The 21,487-nt window shown below is 41.2% G+C and overlaps 1 protein-coding gene across 2 annotated transcripts; it reads right to left on the reverse strand.

Moving 5' to 3' along the window:
- Positions 1-1,058: 1,058 nt before the first annotated feature.
- On the reverse strand, positions 1,059-19,733 carry ptpn3 (protein tyrosine phosphatase non-receptor type 3). Of its 2 annotated transcripts, XM_030392998.1 has the most exons (27): positions 19,572-19,733; positions 18,836-18,887; positions 18,176-18,317; positions 15,665-15,799; positions 15,455-15,497; positions 15,192-15,273; positions 13,751-13,795; positions 13,609-13,661; positions 13,325-13,442; positions 13,135-13,222; positions 12,063-12,151; positions 11,918-11,981; positions 11,293-11,495; positions 11,085-11,210; positions 10,843-11,004; positions 9,731-9,833; positions 9,556-9,633; positions 9,392-9,448; positions 8,023-8,179; positions 7,728-7,903; positions 7,406-7,496; positions 7,151-7,212; positions 6,898-7,044; positions 6,105-6,233; positions 3,995-4,140; positions 3,748-3,883; positions 1,059-1,659 (listed from the first exon to the last, which is right to left on the reverse strand). In XM_030392998.1, the coding sequence occupies exons 3-27, from the start codon at positions 18,242-18,244 to the stop codon at positions 1,585-1,587; spliced, it is 2,634 nt and encodes an 877-aa protein (XP_030248858.1). In that variant the 5' UTR covers positions 18,245-18,317; positions 18,836-18,887; positions 19,572-19,733; the 3' UTR covers positions 1,059-1,584. The 2 variants fall into 2 exon arrangements, with proteins under 2 accessions (XP_030248858.1, XP_030248859.1); XM_030392999.1 differs by lacking the exon at positions 6,898-7,044.
- Positions 19,734-21,487: the final 1,754 nt, after the last annotated feature.

Raw genomic sequence — 21,487 nt, forward strand, 5'->3', positions numbered from 1 at the left:
GATAAATAAGGTTTTAGACATTTTCACTTGTTCCATTGGGAGATATTTTTTCAACTTATTACAAGCAAGAACACCATGTATACATAAAGATTTTTTTTCTTTTCTTTGTGAAGTGGCATCTTTTCTAGTGTTTAAGATACTGTTGTTTTAGTGACTGATGTGTTTATAGGTCTTGAGGACTTCTACTGCACAATAAAGCATGGCATGAAGCCTTTTGTGGCTCCAGAGAGAGTTGCATGTAACCTGATATCATGTCACTCGGTAGCTAAATTGCATTGTTGGTAATGGAGGTCAGGTTTTGTTTAAAGGAAGTTGAATGGATAAAAAAGGCAGTACCTCTGGTTGTGCTGTACTGATTTTGATTTCACTTGTTTTAAAACCATCTATAACGAGTCAAACAATGTTAAAAGACAGGAGTGAAGACCAGTGGACTGCTTTTTGAAACCTGGTGCCTACATTACCCATAATGCATCTTAGACACAGTGACATCACTGGAGGAAATTTATCAGATTGCATGCAGCTTCTTCTGGAGCCACGAAAGGCTTTATACTACTCTGTTCACATACGCAGTAATACTCCCCAAATGTGTAGTGTGTATAATTGTTGGAGTTACCCTTTAACTCTCTGAGAACAACCTTCTGTCCAGCCACTACTGCTGTTGGACAAAACGTCTTACAAACGTGTGTTTGAGCGAATTTATAACATTATGTGTCATTTTCTTACATTTTAGTTGGTATGACTTGAACAACACATCAACATCATAAACTTGCAGAGATACTGCAATGCCACATGTTGTTGTTTCTGTAAGTCAATATTTTGTCTTCACAGGCAGTTTGTGACTGATTTGTGGTGCTGAGATAGTTTCCATGATATGATTCTAACTTTAGAGGCACTCAGCTGAAGGTTAAATAAGCAGAATTCAGTGAGCGGCTTCATTCTGAGGAAAAAATGGCTTGTGTTTGTCATGAAAACACCATCAAGTCTTTAAAGAACATCAACAGATCCATATTTATTGACCTCAAACGTTCATCATCAGAGGAAATGACAAAGCAGACACATCAGTATAAATCAGTGTTTATTTAGTGTCGTAATAATTTAAGGGTGTTGAACAGTGAGTTTGATGCTCCGCTGGCAGGCAGCCGTGAACTCACAGTATCTACTGTAGTGATCTAAAGCCCACCTTGCTCTTCATCTTTGGAAACAAAGATAAACTACAGAATATATCGATCCAGGTCTGCCTCCCCCGCCCTGTCTGAACCATCGGCTGGGAGGCGTCGGTCTAAGGCACATGTAGCTTAATAAGTAGAGGCAACATTCCCGTGTGGCCTCATGGACAGAAATTAGCAGCTCACATCAGCAGCCTCTACAAGCTTGATGCTCTATCATTTAAAACTAAAAACCGACTAGGTGGGAGGTCACAGAGAAGCTGTGCTCTGAAGCTAGTTATACTCTCATTATCCGCTGGGTACCCGTTCCATAGGCGATGACAGATTAATCCGTTAAGTCCCTCTGTGGAAGTTGTCCGCAATGAGATGAGGCTGAAACAGTTAAGTGTGTCTGTTCTGGTCCTGTTGCTGCTTCGGCCTACGGTGCTGTAGATCCGCCCTGTTTCTCTTTGTAGACCCGCAGAATGGCTTCACACACAAACTGGAACTGACACTGAAACACACAACATATAAAGTGTTGTTAGCTATCAGACAACGTTGCTGTTCTTGAGAGGGTTATATTCAAATCAGCAATGAAATGATCCTACTGAAAAGGGGTGCCTGTGAAACCAAAATTCTTCTGTGTCATAGAGTCCAGCGTCATTCACAAACATTTAAAACACACTAGCATCACAATTGCTTAAAGATAGCAATGTTTGATTTAGTTATTGTAAATGACCCCTCTTGGCCCCCCTGCATTACCTTCACAGCTTTCCACAAGGGAACAGCCCGCACTTTGGCAACCAGTAGCCTACGTTCAAAACGTGACACTTCTCAGCTGCTGCGTCAAACTGCACCCCCCTAACAATCGTCTGTCTGGTCAGTAATAACAACTTGTAGAAAACCTTGTGAGTGTTGCAGGAATTACTTTCTGCCGTCAAAGCCAGGGCTGTTAGCTGGACACCTCAGCAATGAAATGTGGAAGTGAGATGGAAAAGCCACTGTGCCAAAGACATGGTATATATGAGGAGATGTGGAAGTTTCAGGAAAAATTTATTACATTTTACTTTGTCAAATCTCAAGGGACAGATAAATTAATTTGACATAACTACACACAAGTGGTTGTAATGTTAAACCATGATACCAATCATAAATCGTACGACCAGGTCATGGGCTATTCTGTGTGGCTCTCAATCGTCTGCTGGCTCCTTATATTGCAGTGAGTAATCTGAAGCCCTCAACAGAATTTATCTTTTAGAAACTATGATTGTCTTTCGGAGCAAACAATAAAATGCTTGTTGAGATTTCCCAGTCCCAACCAAAGTGATGGGCTGACCAATCGACCGATGCTGCCTTCCATAGAGCCATGCTGTTAGCATCTCTAAAAATAAAACTGAATATTTCTGGCAACACCATCTGCTGAGGAAGACTGTGTGAAACAATCGAAAGCTCCAGAACAGCTACTGAGCGGGCCTTGTGGTGACATTGATTTTGGTCTCACAGACAGGGCTGGGAAGCTGGAAAGTATTGAGAGACGAACTAGCACACTACAGGATTTCATGAGATTTGTTGCCAGCCTTCTCCTTCAACACACACGATGGTTTGTCCTCTGACTGTGCATGTTTTCCATTACTGTCAGAGACACAAACACGTGAGGGAAACCTGAGGAAGCGTTCCATCAGCACAAAAACATCAGAGCGAAAAGCCTCAGGGAACGGATCTCCTTTCAAAATAAGGGCGATAGTGGTGGCAGTAGTAGCCTGGAAGCAGTCTTATGATTGGAGGGTTGCCATATTCCCAGCACTACCTCAAACCAAAGCAATGAGTAACACTTTCCTTGCCTGATACCACTGAGGTGCCACAGAGCACAGCTTCCAACTCCCGCCTGCCTGCTCCACCTCGTCAGCCGTCAGTGTGACACTGTGGCAGCCACATTTCTATTAATGAGGGTTGAAGTTGAGGAGCACACAGATGTCAAAAAGTGTGACGTTGACCTTTATAAAGTCATTTTGAGACTCTCTCTCCAAGTTCCTAATGAGGTATTTTTAGAGAATTCGACAGATTTTTTTATCTTCCAGAAGCCGATCACTTTCTTTAACCTTTATTAAACAACATTTCAAACTAATTACAGGATACTGAAAAATAAAATCCCAAATGTTTTTTTTCTTAAATAATAAATGCACGATTTGACCAGCCTGTTTTGAGCTAAGAAAAATATGTGGACAAGATGTTGAACTCCAATTAAACACTGAAAAAAGCACATTTCTCCGACTGTGACAAGCTTCAATTACTTTTCAGCACACCACCATTAAAAATAGTTTGAATTTGAGGATTGAGTCAGAATCCGCCCAGTGACAGGCATTAAGATAACTATAATAACTATTATTACTGTTATTAAAATGAAACCGTTTCACAACCACTTAAAGACTCTTTTTAGTACGTTCAACTTGATGTAGACAGACGAATAACTATTCTGGACAAATCGATCGATTATCATGACACAATAAAAATAAATAAGGGATTAAATAAGGGAGAGAGGTACCACTGTGGTCAAATAAATAAATTCTAATGATACTATAATCTTAAGTGTGTTTGTGTGTACCGTTGTCTGAACCATCATGGCTCGCTGATCTCTCAGTGTTCTGACGATGTCCAGCGGGAACACCGGCTGACCTGCATCCAACAGAGTGAGCGCCGTTTCCATCGTGATCAGAACACCTGTCCGTCCAATCCCAGCGCTGAAAGAGTCATTCAAAGCACAAACTGAGTTAACAGTAGAGCTACATGCTGTCAGTGTTTAATTAGAGAGAGAGAGACAGTGTGTGTTTGTGTGTGTTTGCGTGCGTTACCTGCAGTGTACCATTAGTGGCTCTTCACCTCTCCTCCGCTCCCTGACCGAGCTGATGAACAGCAGAAAGTCTGAGGGGTCATCAGGTACGCCGTGGTCTGGCCACGCGACGTACTGCAGGTGTGTGACTGCACGTTCCTCACCCCGCTAAGACACACACACACACACACACACACATATGAAACTGCAGGTAATCAGAAAGTATTAAGGTATTGCATAACCTATATTTCAAACAACAAACATGTAACCTTTTGGAAATAAATCCCCCACATCAGACTACTGCTCTGGTAGTATTCAGTATGTTACAAAACTTAAACCCACAGAGGGTTTAGTGGAAAAACGGAGCAGGTGAGGAGCACAAACCTGCACGTGACCAGTGTATAACACTGATCTTTGGCAGTGAAGAGGGACACATGTGGGGTGGAGAGAGGAGAGAGGAAAAGACCAGAGCTGAACAAAATAAAGTGAAGGCGGGGAGGAAATAGCTGAGTTTAGAGTTTAGAGTTTATAGCGGTCATGTGACCTGTGACTCCATGCAGGGATTAACTCGCTCCGCCAGAGGAGCAGATGGGCCCACACAGCAGTATCTGTGACTGCATGTGTGTGTGCATTCAGACTTCATGCCTCCTTGAGCATTATCTGTTTATTTACCTGTTCACCGTGGAAGTGAATGTGAAAAACAACTAATTCTATCTGATTATCAACCACATAAACTTCTCAGGACAAGGCCCACATGTCCTACACAGTACACACAATAGGAAATAAGTAATACACTCATGCACGTGCCCTCCCACGTGCACATACAGTCCAACCCACCCACACAGAAGTAAGTGTATGTATGTTGGCTGCAGATAGTTTGCCAGGAGTGGCTGCAGCCCGCAGTGAGCCCTGTTATGTGACATATGGCACAAACATGGAACATATCGCTACCAAACATACAAACAGAGAAGGCCTCCGTGTTGTGTGACCGTGGTCATGCTATGTTCTGGTCTCATGTGGATATCAGAGCAGGTGTGAACTCTGTTACAAGGGCTGCAATTAATGATTATTTTCACAATTGATTATCCTGCCTTCTTCTACCTCGAAAACATGTTTGTCGGGTTGCAGTGGGACAACCGTTACAGGGTATACAGGGACATGTAAATAGGATTTTTAAGGCAGATGCCGAAAATAGGGGGTTAAAAAATGTATATGTCAAATATTGGTCAATATACAACATTTTTTTGCAATGACTCTTTACGTGTTTAAAAACTGTGCCTAAAACTTTTTTCAAAAAATCATATACTCTGGAAAATAAAAGGTTTTCCTATCAGTGTATACTGGAAAACATACTGTTTACACTAATACAGATTTATCTGTCCCTGCCCACTGTTGGGCCTTAAAGGTACTGCAGATGGACAGCGAGAGGTTCAGAAATAAAGACAAAATGAATAATTTAATTTCAATTTTGTCAGTAAGTTGACAGGAAGACAACATTATTTGACAGGGGAACAGACTTCCACATAACACCAGAACAGATCTTATATCACATCAGTGAAAGAAGTTGTAACTGCATGTGATTGTATGTGTTGAAAGATACACAAGCCTTTGGTCCAAGTTCACTTTGTTCTGTTTTCATTTCTTTAAGGGTCAATGCATTATTGATAATAATGATAATGGTGTAATACTGTATCATGTGAAAAATCTCATAACATTGACTTGCTTTGTCGGACCAAAAGTCAAAACCCCCAAAATATTGAATAAACTACAATGTTAAGACAAGGAAAATCATCACATTTTCACATTTGAGAAGCTTAAAAAGTTTAACTTTTGGACTTTAAAAGGTCATGTGTGTATGATTTAGGGGGATCTGATGTGCAGAAATTGAATATAATTGAAATTATGTTTACTCACTTTTTTTTTTTACTACCTCAGTTTTAGTTTTCGTTTAAACAGAGTGGGTCCTCTTCCGCCATGTTGCCCAGAAGGGACATACCAAAGACTGACAGACTAGAGAACGCTTTTTGTGTTTTGCATGGCCCTAAATGGCACTAAATCCTACACAATGGACCTTTAAACAATTGTTATCAGAATAGTTGCACATTAATTTTCTATAGCTTTAGTTTCTGTACCTGTGTGTGTGTCAGGGTGAACTGTCGTGTCACGTACGCCAGGTTACACTCCTCAGAGTGACACTTCACCCGCATGTGTCCGTAATCCTTCACTTCTGGCGGATGCGGCCAGTACTGGTGGCACTTGGTCTGCAGGTGTATGACATCAACCGACAAATTACATTACATCTGATGTGAATCATGAGTCAGGATACAATTTACAACTGCTGCTACATCTGCTGCCCTCGCCTCTCATGAAATCAGACCCGTGGTGCATTCCATCCGCCAGACTGAGGAACAAAAACAATTCATCAGGAGCAGGATGTGAACTGATTGTCGATGTGTGTGCAATCTTCAAGAAGAGAGAAAACTCGGGGCACTTGACGAATAATCAATCAATTAATGTTAAGCATCTGGTTACCAAGCAACAGGCAAGCTGAGACAGAGACATCTTCACTCGAAACGACCTTGATGCGTCGCTGCTGCTGTCTCGGAGTGAATGTGTCTTCACCCTCAGATGATTTATCTAATATCCACCCTGCTCACACTTTACATTTAGCTTTCCGCCACAGCGTGAAACCCTGTTATTACTCACAACTGTGCCGATTGATTGTTTCTGTGTGCAAACATCCGCATTTGAGCTTGTAACTACAGTAATTATGTATCGAATAAAACAGCATGTAATAATGTGCAAGAAGTAATTAGTGTGTTCACTCATCGCTGACACCAAGCTGTGTGATTTCACACTCAAGATTTCCTTTCTGCTTACTCGTGTTTGCACTGTAAAAGTATGAACGTGAAGAAGTATGTATACCCGTCCTCTCTCTGTCAGAGTTGTTAGCATGATGATGGTGTGTATCTGCTGCTCCCAAACAGTCTGCCAAAAGTGAGTACAGGTCTGTGGCAATGGACCCTGAGCCGCAACATAACGTAAACAAACACTGGACACTGGGGGCGCCACCTAAGACACAGACGAAGATGCACACACACACACCACATAGAGGATGAGTTTACATTTAATGTCAGACAAGGACACAACACACAGTTCACACATCAGAGATGCGCACCGTGATGTGGCTGGCGTTGATGTAGTCCTCCCGGCCCTGGAGCACCACCCTGGTAGAATCATCTGAAAGAAGAGCAGGAGGGTCATAACAGAGCTGTCGACGCACCGCAGGCCAAAACAATTAAATTTCATGAGGTGCCACAGCTCCAGATGAAGGTTAGAAAGGCAGCACAGATCTGAAAGTGGAGGGGTTGAGTGCACCAGGTAGAAGGGATGAACAGCAGCAGGGGACAGACACACAGTCACAATAACTTACAAGGTAAAACATCCTTATATCGATTCTTGTCCATGTTCTCAGGGAGCCGAGCACAGCTAAGAAACAGACCCGGCTTCCTCCTGTATAAATTCTAGAAATTACAAGCACACGTGTAAACAAACACAAACAAAAACTACAAATTCCAAGCCAGTCGTGGCATCTTTGTTTTGGATTGTCAGGAGTGAAGATTACGGCCAACATCTGTCCCAAAATCGGCACTTAAAAGGCTTGTTATAATCCCCAAAATACCTACCTAATCCTGCTTAAAATAACGATGTATTCTGCTCCTGCGTTAAAAAACCTGTTGACTTTATTTAAATACCTCAAAATGAAAGCTAAGTGTGCCAGACTGTATTCCTCTCTCCAGCTGTCTCACTGACTCCTCCAGTGTCGCGACCCGCCCCGACTGGCCAGGTGAATGCGGCTTGTCTCCCTGCGATTGGCCGGTGAGTGTGAGGGCGGGAGGCAGCTGCAGCAGGGGTGCCACACGGCCAGTACCTGGAATACAAGGACAGTTCAAGGCTGTGATAAATATTAATAGAAACATGACAAGATAATGTGCCCACTTAGATCACACACTGCTTCAGCGGTTTTGTCTCTCCATCTCACACACACACCTTTACGTCTGATAAGCAAGGCCAGCTCTCTGGAGTGTGACTCTCTGCTGGCTCGTATGAACATGACGACCTGGTCATGCGTGTGTTCGGAAATGTCTCGACCGTTGATGAGCACCACCAAGTCTCCCTCCAGGAGTTTGGGCTCACATCGACCTGCCTGCAAACAACAGAGGGCCAATTAAAAACTTACGTCCACACGTTTAGTGTTTATTTTTCAAAAGATACCATCAGCCATTATCAAAGTCCTTCTTCTTCTTGCCAAAAAGATGATCAGAATCAGGTTTTTCGTATTGGAAATATAACTGCCCGACTACAACCAAAAACAGATGCATTCCTGACTAAATGGTCCCCAGTTATTTCATATCTTTTCAACAGGAAAACATTTGGTAGCTTTTTTTCTCCTCATTTAAAGCAACATTCTGTAACTTTTTTCTATAAAAATAAAAAACTCAGGATAATTTTAAAGTTAAAGTTTCTTGTAACAGAGTGAATGGTGTCTCTGTCCCTATCACTTGTTTCTGCACTATGTAACTTCAGTGAGAGGGTAGTATCACAGCGTTACACACATGTTTACTTCAACATACACGTTTTCAACACATTACATTGTTATGACGTAATGAGTTTTGTTTGTAGTTAGCACCTACATTTCGTCTGACACAATGACACACCTGGGATTTGTATTTATGAGAGTTGTGTCACACTAAGAAACTGTGGGGGGCGCCAAATCACACAAAATGGCAATTTTTACATAATGTTTCTTTAAATATGAACACCTTGTGTCTAAATTGTATTCATTTATTTATTAACTTTTTTTCTTCTCTTTTATAATGTAAATTTTTTGGTTTTATTGTATTTGACTATTCATTAACAGTATATTTTCAGGGTTGTTTATAAAGAACTAAATATGGACTTTGAAAAGATAACAAGGGTAATTTACTTAAAATTAACAAATATTTAAATAATTCTTTTGAATTACACCTTAAGACATTTCATTAATTAACTAATTGTCTCAATGGTAAGAAATGTCCACAGTGTCCTCAAGCCAAATCTGACATCTTAAAATTGGTTGGATTGTCTGATTGTCTGACCAACACTCACCAACACAAAGATATTTCAGATTTCTATCACATTGGCGTTTTTACTTGACTTACACGATTAAACGCTTTTCAAAATAGTGACTAAGTAATTCTGTGTCATTTGACAAGTGAATTAATTGACTAAATGTCACAGCTCTGTGTCAGTCCAGTCCATCTGGATAAATGTTAATCCACCAGTCGATACTGTTCTCACATTTCATTATAAAGGTATTTTCTCACAACCTGGAGACGCCAAACCATCAAAGCACAAACACATGTGAGTCGGTTCTTACCGGAGAGTCAGGTTTGACGTGGGAGATGGCCAGAGGCATCTTTTGATCCACCCCACCCTAGAAAGAGTTGGGCAATTAAATGGAGCAAGACAGTGATGACAACCTAAGGGGTGTAAACAAATGAAATTCTGTCGTTGTGTGTTGAGAATAAGAGAGCGACCCACTTTAACATTGAAGCCAAACTTGCCCTCATGATCGGGGGTGATACATATCAGCATCAAGTCACCATCACCAAGAGCACCCTGCGTAGATACAAGTACTCAGAATCAATTCATATGCATGCACGTGGATGAAAATACAGTAATACACTCATTTAGAGTTGATGATTAGATACCAGACCTTGTTGTAGTGGTGTAAGCTTTGGTCACCATCCTCCTCTCCAATACTGTCATCAGTTTGCATCAGAGCCTCATCTGTCACATGGTTATAAGTGCCAGAAAGGCTGAAAAGATGAAATAAAGAGATTTTTCACCCTCACTTACAGATTTGAAAAATGACTTTCAGGAAAAATTATTATGGCTTCTCTCATATTCTCATCAGTTCTTTTCTTTTGTTAACATAAATACTTTGATAATACACATTAGGGCTGAACAATTCAAGAAAAATATTTAATTGTGAGGCCTATCTGCGTGTCAACACAGTAATGACTATGATGTTTCCAAATTATTTTGATGGCATAGTGTCTTGTAGTAGGATGAATGGTGTCACTGTCAGTCCCACCCTGTGCCCCGATCGCTTGTATTTTCACTTTGTAACTTGGAGGGGCATTAAGGATCCCCCAGGAAAAGTGTGTAATACTTTATGGCACTATGTCACACAATACAAACTATGTAGGAGAACTGGATCATATTTTATGGAGAAAATGTTTTCTGGTTTCCCCTCTGATGTCCACTGTCTGCTCTGCTCTAACACCGAAGGACAGATAGCTTTAGTTGATGCTAAAGTAATGGCTAACTGCTGCTAACTATAGCTGCTGTAAGCTAGTTAGTTCATCTGGCATTATATCTGATAATATCGTTACAGAAAGCAAGGATCCGCATTAACAAATGTCAACTACCAATTTTCTATTTAATATTGCTTTACATCCATCCAGATTTCAAATCGATACAGACAGGTGCTTCTTTTTTGAAGTAAACCATCTTTGGCATACGTATGTACAGAAAAATGGAAGGAGGTAGTCAGCGTCTTCAAACCGCTTCTTCTTCTTTCAGAGTCTAAACATGTGAGTGAAATGTTTGCTAAATCAGAACTTATTCTGGGAAGGTGTTTCCAATTGAGGACGTTACTACACTGTTTTTATCAACCATGCTCATAAAAATACACTGATGGAAACACAGATACTAATTAGAACCTTACATAGAGGTACATATGCCAACCAAGCCCATTAGAGAGAGTGAGTGCTTGAACCTGAGAAGTCAATAGAAACCATTACTGTTGTATCTGATACTAACTGATGCGGTGAATCCCCTTCACTGTCCATCCTGCTACTGCTCACGGATGCCCTGTATGTGTAGAAGACATCCTCTCCCTCCGACATGTCTTTCAGTTCATTGGTCAGTTCAACTGAGGACGGGCGAGGTTTACGGATGCCATGGCGAACTCGAGGACTTCGCCTGCCAGAGAGACAAGATTTCACCAAAAGACAGGACAGAAAGAGGATGCTGAGACGCTAAATAAACCCTGCAGGTCATACCAGTTTGGGGTGGTTGGGGGCGATCTCGAGGGCAGACTCTTGGTCTCGAGGTGCTCTGATGAAATCGACCTCTGCAGGACTGGGTTCCACACCATCCCTCCCACCACACGCTGGCACACTGGACCACTGAACATTAGGAAGACAAGAATGAAATTTTAGTTCAGTAACAATTAGAGAGGCTCACACATATATACAAGCGCAAGCTCACCTCTCAGTTTTACTGTTGCCGAGGCCCAGGTGTTGTGTTATGAGCTTTTTGTAGGACTGAACTGTGCTGTTGTTGTATTTAGGACTCCGGGCAGTCCGGTTGGAGCTGAAGAAGGAGTGATGATCCACACAAGACCTCCACAGGTTCTTACAAGTCTTGGGGCACGGCAGAAGTAGAGACACCTCACAATCCTGGGTCTCCCCCTGCAACACGAAGACATTAGGCTTTTGTTTAGTTTTGAAAAGTAACTCTAATATTCAAGGTCACATCTCTGTTATGTAACTGATTCTGCTCAGGTTGCTTGTCAGGTATAAAACACTGCTTCTTCTTGTATTTTTCATGAATGATTTATGACTTTTCACGCATTGAAACACAAAGAAAATCTGCCAAAAGTGTGGATATGAATAATTTAATCTATTCACCTGTATGTAGTCCATGCAGTGTTGTAAATGTTTAACTACAATAATTACATCACAGCTCAATAAAGAAGCAATCAAACAATTGTGCTGACTCCAAATTTTCATTAGATTTACCAGCCAAGTGTGCAGAGCAATTAAAAGCAGCAACTTGCTCAGAGCAGATCAATCAAATTAAGAACGAAGAGACCATAGAGGCACTCACTTACATGTTTACGTTTCAGGTGTATGAGAAAGCGTTTCCTCTTGAATGAAATCTTGATGATGTTGCCCCTACATGTGAAAAAATGGAGTTTGCTGAGGCTTTAGAGAAATACAGGATCATGCCAAGTAATTAGCGGCTCCATCACTCACCAGGGGAAGAAACTGGAGCAAATCATATTGCAGAAAACTGCAACACCACTGGAGGCCAAACCCACCATCAGAGGGGCGTTGTTGGTGTCCTGAAAGAAAGAAAGATGAGGGAGTGACTGTAGGTGTCAATAATGAAAGGAAGGAAGGAACCGTTGACCTTAAAATCAAAAATACATATTTTTCCTTTTACCAGTAGTGCCTATTTATCTAGATTATTTTTGGTGTGAGTTACAGAGTTTTGAAGCCTTCTCTCAAATATAATTGAACTAGATGCCTTGTGTTGCTCAAAGTGCCAAAAAAGGAATACATTTGATCAACACAACAGAACTCCCTCCAGAAATCATGACTCTGTTACTCAAAATAATCCACAGACTCAGGGACTTCTTGTGTTCAGTTTCATGTAGGAACTATTTTCTTGGCACCCACTAACAATGGTTAGTTTTTCACTAACTTTTTCTCTTTCAAAGTGGGTGCTAACTAACAATGTTCTACCACTGTTTTAACAGAGAAAGATTTGAAGGTATTGACAGGCCAGCATCCATCAGAGGTTAAATACCTGTGCAGAGTCAATTGATGCAGGAGTAAATGCTGATTATACACATTCACACTGAAGAGAAAAGCCAGATGTTAGCAGTTTTTTGACCAGTGTGAAAGGGGTATTAGTAAGCTAGCCTCTTGCCCATGTGTCTCTCTACACGGTGACACGGTTGGCGGGTGTAGTGTGGTACAAAGAAAATTGTTCCTACATCAAACTGCTCACAACAAGGTCTGTGGATCATCTTAAGTAACCAGGTCATGATTTCTGGAAAACATTGTTGCTGAGGTTATCAAATGTATGTTTTTGGTGCTTTGAGCACCACAAGACGAGTGCCATCTAATTCCATTACATTTGTGAGAAGGCAGACATATCTCCAGTCCATAATCTCCAAAACTCGGCAACTCACACCAAAACAATCTACATATCTGGATAAATAACACCAAGGGTGGGAGGAAAAATATGCATTTTTGATTTTGGGGTGAATTGTCCCTTTAAATAGAACACATGAGAGGTTAATCAAAGGAATCACTCTACCATGGCAGCATGCAGCTCCACTCCATATAGCTCAAGCGTCCGTGCTGTGTTGAGGAAACACAGCTCTGCCTCGCTCTGCTTCAGCCCCCTGGGAACCCACACACAGAGTCACACACAACAGCAGGAAGCTACTGCACAATAAACTGGTTGTTTTCCAGTAACAACTAGAAGTAATGAACTGAGGTATTACTTGTGCTGTGGATGCAGATCCTCCACTTTAGACAGGAAATCTTCATCCTGCTCAGGGATGAAGTGGCACTTGGAGATGTAACCAGGGAGTCGGGACGGACTGTGATCCCCCATCTCAGCTGCAGGTGATTGACACAGAAACATATAACCAGATCGACACACTGACAGCTGGGGTACTGTAGCAGGGCTGCTGCTTATTGACAGCATCGTCAACAGGAGCAATTACTCACAGAGTTCTTAGTAAGTCATTAATCATTTGTTTCTCTTGGAAGAGATGGGACTTACACTGCACAGCGTAAGAAGCCAACACTACAGCTGCACTCAGCGGGCACTGCAACCTGCAATCATGCTCCATGATTATACATCATAACAGCTAAACACAAACTGTGCACAAGGGAATAGGCGGCTGTGTTTGTGTGTTACTCACCGTCCTTCTCTAATGTCACTCCTGATCTGGAGGAAGTACAGGTGCCTGTAGGGAGGAAACAAGAGGAACTATAACAACTCACACCTGTATTTTCTGTTTCCTGTAGAAACCTCTTCAAACATTCTTGTGTTTTTAGCCACACAAGCTGCCTGGCTTTGCCACCTTGAATCAGACTGATATGTCAACAACTATTCAATGTTTTGCACATTTAGAGATCTACAGATGGTCATTGTCCTTAGAGGATAAATTCTACAAAATGTGATGATCCTCTGACTTTTCAGCTAGTGCCAGCTGCCTGACATTTGTGGTTTTTGAATAAAATATCTCAACAACTTTTGGATGGACGGCTATAGAATCTCATACACAAATCCTTGTCCCCCCAGGATTAAGTATAACAACACTGGTTATGTTCTTTTCATGTCATAGCCTCAAGGGCTGTTATCATCGCATTATCTATAGAAATCTGAAAAGATGCTGGCAAAAGAAATCAATTTTTAACATTTTCTACAGTGTGTTTTCTCTTTTTTTCACCTTCCACATAGAAGTCTAAGGAGGTTGAGAGAGAGTCTGTAATTACTGCAAAAAACAACAACAATTACTATCATCTACTCAGCCTCAGCCTTCCATTTACTACTGGTGAAAAGGAAACCATGAACTTATACACAGAAGATGCACCACGCCAATCATCTTCATTGAATTATTCAGACAATATTATCATACATGTATTATTAAAACAATTTTATTATTTCATTTGAATATCTCTGTTAATTTGGTTTATGACTGGATACCTACAAAAGCAAATTACATTCTCATCATCCTCAGCTGCACATTGTATTTAAAGCTAATTAGCAACTGTTAGCATGCTTACACACTAATCTAAAACAAGCAACAGACTAAATATGAGGGCGGCTTTGGCTCAGGAGGCAGTGCAGGACGTCCACTACTCAGAACATCATGGATTTGGAATTGTCCTTGGGCAAAATACTGAACACCAACTTGCTCCCGATGGCCATTCCATCAGGCCTGAACTTGTGAGTGGCTTAGCATAGCAATGCTGTGTGGTCCTATTCACCTTCCAGTGTACTCTGAGTAGACAGCAGGATAGAAAGCGCTCTATAAAATGCAGTCAATATTACATCTGAACTGCTAAACATCAGCCAATACTGCTGTACTTCAGTGCAGCCTCATGGAGCAACTAGCACGGCTGTAACTTCTTTGACCTCCATTTTGAACTGGCACCGCATCACAAAAACATGAATTTATTTATTTGGCCTTGGACTGAGCCAAGCATTGATGGTGAACTAAAACATGCCAGAAAAATATAGACACTGACCAGTAAGTTTTCATTTTTACCAACAATCCCTGCAAAAAGGACCTTTCTGAGTCAGACAACCTCTCCACATAGCAACAACACTCATGACAGAGCAGCACATGTACTAACCTTGTCTGTTCATGCTGCAGAGAGTTGGGATCAGAGATGAAGAATCGCACCCTGAAGTTCAGATAAAAGGGAGAAGCGAGACCTGCAGAGAAATGTCATCCTGTCAAATGTGACACGTACACAGGGTACAGCACCTCTGCTCTCTTACATCTCCTTTCTATAAATGTACTGAAATACATTTTAAAACATGAAATTAAAACATTTATACATCTAGAGAAGTAATTTCTGGTAAAGACAGTAAATTCTCCAGAGCCAGAACAAACCTTTAATCTGCTTCTTCAAGGGCTTCTCAGGCTCCAACCATCTCTGATAGAGAGAGGGAGAGAAATTCATTAAGTATAATGGCTAGCTGGGGCTAAAAAAAGCATTTATGCGAGTATACCCTGTGGTTATCATCGTCTTTAACAGCAATCAGCGAGTGCAATATATTACAATCTCAGCCTGAATGTGCCGCAGATGAACAGTGAGCTCACAGGAGAGTGTGTGTTGGCTGTGATCGAGGCGATGGCTGTGCTGGACTCTCTGATCTGCAGACTGAAGAGCTGCCTCTCCTGCAGGCCCAGGTGGTCGCATACGAGGTCCAACAGAACCACACCTTCATCCTGCTTCTGAAACATGGGAACAACAGACGATTCCTCTGATGCCAGCCAAAACTTTGAGTGACATTTCTAACGTCTGCTTATTTGTACATGTAAATATACTGTGCCATATGCTGCAGCAGTGCTTCACGTATAGATCAGGATACTTTCTATCAACTTCCATTTTAGTTAATTTAAAGTGCATATCACCCAGAGAGTCTCTGCACACTTTACAAGTCAGTGAAAACAACAAAACACAACAATACATGTGAAAGTATGGGCACATTCATAAGCACTCTTACACACAAACAAAAGGGGACAAGTGTTAATGAGACAAGGTGGTTGGGGTGATTAATTTAAAAACAAAGATCATACAGTATATCCATAACAAGACTGTCGATAAGGAAACATTCAGTGATTTGGGTTCATAATGAAAATAAAATACATTCGTTTCCAGCCTGATTTCTAAGCCTTGATTTGGGAATGTCAACAGAGCCTGCCTCTGTAGTGGAAGGTTATTCCAGGGAAGTGAGCTCTGTTATGATATGAAATGAGCAACACTGCGAACCTCCATCTCTGCCTCGATGCACTAAAAAGCTGGATGGCACTCAATTTTCTACAATTGAACCCAGACAAAACCGAGGTCCTTCTCAGTGGCCCATATAAGATTGTTTCAGAAGACAATCCCTTACATCAAACCCCCTGTCAACATATGTATAACCCTCCATAAGAAACCTTAATATAATCTTTGACCAAACCACTGAGCACAAACAAATCTAAACAAGTGCCAGAGCCAGTATTAAAGTGTTGTTGTGACATCTTTTCAACATTCACTAATGATGTCCTAGAGTTTTTACAATATCATTTCTTTTCAACTTCAATCACCTTTACCTTTATCAATTAGGCTACTGTTCCAAGGCTGGATGACCAAAATATGGTATGTAATAGAGCTGATAAATAGGTCACCTGGTAAAGGACATGCCTCATGCAGGTAACTGAGGTTAAGACCAGGGGTTCAAATCCACTCTGTGGCTTTGCTGCATGGACTTAAATTTGGCCATCATAAAAACTTTAATTTTGAACCATAAGAAGTTTTTTAGACGTCTGTGACTGAAGTTGAAAAGATGAAAGATGTCACTTGGATGTCACCAGTGAACGTTAACTGGACGTCTTTTAAACGCCAGCAAAGACGTTTAATAGAAATCTTTTTGGATGTGTTTTTGCTCAGTGGGAAGCCTGAACTATGGAGAAAATATCACCAAATGTATAGCTCTGCCTTTTCAAACTCGGGAACGTTACAAAAATCCAACCCATGCTTTCCATTAGAGATCCTAGACGTTTTTTCCGACCTCCATAACTGTAACAGCTTTTTCTCCTGTCTCAATCAAGCAGCTCTCTCCCGCCTTCGTTCAAAGCGGCCAGATTTCTCACTAGTAGCAATTGCAGGTCACATATTTCTCCAATCCTTGCATCCTTCACTGGCTTCCCATCAAGTACAGAATTGACTTACTGTAAATGTAACAAATTCCGAGTTTAAATTTCTTCACCAAGACACGTAAAGTGACATGGTGGAATATAATGAGAAATAAGACTAGAAATATATGAATGTTTATGTTTTAAAATATCCAAGAGTGTCTCTGCGGTGGTTTTAATATTAAAAATGCTTGTAAATCAGACAAAAGCAATACGTTTATCCAGGTGAAAATCTGATTTCTAAAAGATCATCTGCAGCTCAACACTTTAACTATTCACTGTTTTATTATTCGCGCTGAGGGATACCCTGCAGCTCATCCACATTTTCTCCACACCCTCTCTTCACATCACATCATGAGGACCATGTTTACTGTCAACTGTGATGAACAGTGTGTTCCTGAGGCGGGAAACTTTTTGATCTGTGTGTGGACACAAAATCCGGGTAAGATCAGACTAAACTATCCTATAAGCATTTGAGAATCTGTAAAAGAAATCCTTGTCTTCACGGGAGTAACATAGTGGCCATAAAAAGAGAGTTTAATGATGAAATCCTTCTGCACATCACAACCACATGACTCTCCCTGCTCTCCCACCTTCACATAAAGATGCTGCACAGCTGCTGCGCTACAAAGCAATATTGTGATTGCCTTTCTGCGTGTGTGCTGTCAGGGCTGCATGTGACATGATGATATGCTCGTGATGTTAAAGGCTCCTTAGTGTGACAACCTCTGTAAGCTGCAGGAGGTAACAGTGTCCTTTAAACCAAGGTCAATGAGAAGATGTGGATCAATGGGAAAAGGAAAGTGTAGTCGGTCACTGTATGGTGAACTGACACTACGATCATTAGCAGAGCCCAGAGACAGATAGGAGCAACATATGATCTCCAGGAAACAGTGTGTGTACATCAGTGTGTGTGTTGTGTGTGTTACGCACGCTGACTCTGAAGGTCTCGATAGTGCCGTCCAGCAGCTGAACTAGGCAGAGCAGGTCCGGTTTTGGCATGTCTGTTACCACGGTAACTCTGCCTCCCTCTCAAGACAAACACCCTGCCCTTAGCTCGTCACTGAGAGGGGACCTGGAAACACACACACACACACACACACATACACACACATAACCACAAAAGCAGTGTCAGATGTTTCCAGCCTGTTGTCTTCCAATGAAAGCACCTCCCTCAGGATGACACTGTGTGGTGAGTAATATACTGTATGGGCTGCATCGGTCTGCAGTGAGTAATGCACCGTGAATGTGAAGGAGTGACTGTTGTATGTGCGTGTGTGTTTGTGTAATTCCTTATTATTTGGCCTGGGTCTGAACATGTCCCTTCCCTCTCCCTGCTGCTCTCCCTCTCTGCGTCTCTCCGCCTTTTGCAGGCAGCTGAATGATAAGAATGTTAAACATTTTCAGAGTTGAACACGCCCATCGGCAGCACGACGACTGATCTGAGACCAACCAGGCGCTGTAAGCAAATCACACATGCACTACTAATGCATTGATGTAACCCAAAAAAACGTACCCTGACATCAATCTGTGTGTGTGTGGGTGTGGGTGTGAGTGTGTGAGGGCTACATGCATGTCAGCGTGTGTCCATACATGTGTCCTGTCTTGGTTTCCAGGTGAATGACTAATGGATCCAAGCCGGTTTCTGAAAGGACAGACAGTTTTGTTTGGGTTAATGTTTGAACACGGTGACACACTGTGAATATATTAAAACAGAGCTGGTCCCAGTCTGATGACCAGTTTTCCATGATAACTCTCTCACAGGCAGGCGTCTGATGAATTCACAAACTAATGCTACATTTTTAAAAAAGCAGATTTGATCACGATGCACTATGACTTCACTGACTGTTTTGCATCTTGCTGCTATTTCTGATACTGTGACAGCCACAGAGGAGGAACTGAGAATAAAGTTATTGTACTTTCTGATGGTTTCAACACAGATTTCTCTGCCACAGGCTGTTCACCACAGGTTAAAGGCGATCATTGTAGGATTTAAACACAGCTAGCATAGGTGTTAAAGCTCAGCTCCACAGCCTCTGCTGTTACTTCACCAAAACACACACATACCAATGAATAAACAGGGCCTCTCTCAGTGCATTTGTGTCGATAATGAACCCTTCACTGACCCCGCTGTACTTTGAGCCCGAAAGCGAACAAGGAACCTGTTGCCAACCTGAGTTTTTCTACAGCTACACCCAAAAGGAGGAACACTCCACCGGCCAAACTTTCCACCAACCACGGGCTCTACGTGCTCGTAGCTACAACTTGGCCAAGTGGATGTGTTTTTCTGGGAAGAGACGGTTTAAAAGACAGAGAAGGAGAAGTGTACCTCGCTCGTCCCGCGTCAGACACGGCTCATACTCCTCGGACAGTTCGCTGTGGAGACCTCGGGACGGGGCGCGTCACAGCAGCCAGGTATCGTTAGGTAAATATCCGGGACAAGTTTCTCATCCCTGCCTGCGCTGACTCCGCGCGGCCCCGCCCCTTCGCCGCGCGCGCTCACGCCAGGACGCGCGCTGCCGGGTGCGCGCGCACGCAAAGCATATAGGAGAAGACAATAAAGCTCATCATTCATTGAAGGAGCACTATGACGTTTTGAAGAAGACAGTCAAACTCACATAGATAATGTTACAAACTAAAATAAACAAGAAATGATTTACCATAACTGAATAAACAAGCCGTTCTCAGAGGAAGATAAGGTCCCCTGAACACTGTTTGAAGCTAGAAAGGTGGCAGGGTCCACCAAATGTAAACAAATCAAAACGGTATGATACTGTGTTGTCCGTCAAATGCTGCTGCAAATAGAGAGTGAGGAGAAACTGCAGATGAGCTGCAGGTTATTATTAACAAAACAATATTTAAAGTAGGGTGTTGTGTTGTAGATGGTCTTTTAGAAATCACTCAACCCATACTGTTTAGGCCTACATGTAAACATATGTAGAATTCTCTTTGGCTTAACCTTCTGATACTTAAGCACATTTAATATCAGACACTTTAAGACATTTACTCAAGTACCATTGGTATGAGAGACTTTCAGTTGTCCCCAAGAACGTTTATAATCATATCTTACTCTTTACCCTTTATCTTTATAAATCTTCTCTTTATAAATGTCTTTATTTTCTTACTTACAGTTACTAAATTATTATACTGTTCTATATTAAACATTACATTATTATCACTCATGCATTAATGTGTAATGAACATGTTATTGCTGTAGCTCAAGCATCGGACCAATAACGACTATTGTCATTATGGATTTATCTGCTGATTGGTCCAATCAGTAGTCCAAACCTTTTATCAGTAAAAGTCAATTCAATTACAAGGAAATTTGCATGAAGCATCTCCTAAACAAACTGATAATCAATTAGATTGACTCAGTCATTTATGAATGAATTGTTCTGCTGTATTTGTATATATTGTTAGGTAGTTTAAAATGACGCATCATATTATGTAAATTCTTCACTTGTTCAATAAAAAAAGGACAATATTTCCCAAAGAATTGCTCCAAAAAAGTAGAAATACCTCAAATTTCTACTTAGTGTAAGAACAGTCCATCAGCAAATGTACAAATACTATTGTTATTTTCATTCATCATGACCATTATTACATAACTATTAGAAGTTTATCACAGTAATATTAGTACTATATTTTGAAAGTTTGCTGTCGCCATCTACAGGACAGAATAAGTACCACTGCTGTTGTATGTAACAAATGTACTGAACTGTATGTGGAATACATTACTTATTGCATTAAAAACACTCCCCTTAATTCCTGTAAGCACCAGCTTGTTTGCAAATGTGTAACAACCTGATTGATTTACATTTTCTTCCCTAATAAATGGAACAGACATGCACCCAAAATAAGATTTGCTAACCATGATGCATTTTCAATGGTATTATTAAATTTTAAGTATCAAAAGTCTGTATATATTATATTGATAAAACATTATTGCTGATTAATTAATGTGTAACAACATTTTCTTTATGTAACTGGTCAAGGTGGAGCTAATTTTGATTCATGTTTTTACTGTGTGGTAGTTTCATCAATAACTACAATGGCACTCAGTAGGGCGCATACCTCCGCCAAGGCCCAACAGTCCCCTTTTGTACTCACTCATTGATACCAGCCGCCCATTAAGCTCTATCTATCAAAACAAACACAACAACCCTTAACCTACAAAAACCAAAGAAACCAGGCAGTGCTCTTGTGTTTTAGCTTACTGTATCTTGTTTCTAAAGTGTATTT

Source organism: Sparus aurata, chromosome 17 (assembly GCF_900880675.1).
Source record: "Sparus aurata chromosome 17, fSpaAur1.1, whole genome shotgun sequence".
Classification (NCBI taxonomy): Eukaryota; Metazoa; Chordata; class Actinopteri; order Spariformes; family Sparidae; genus Sparus; species Sparus aurata.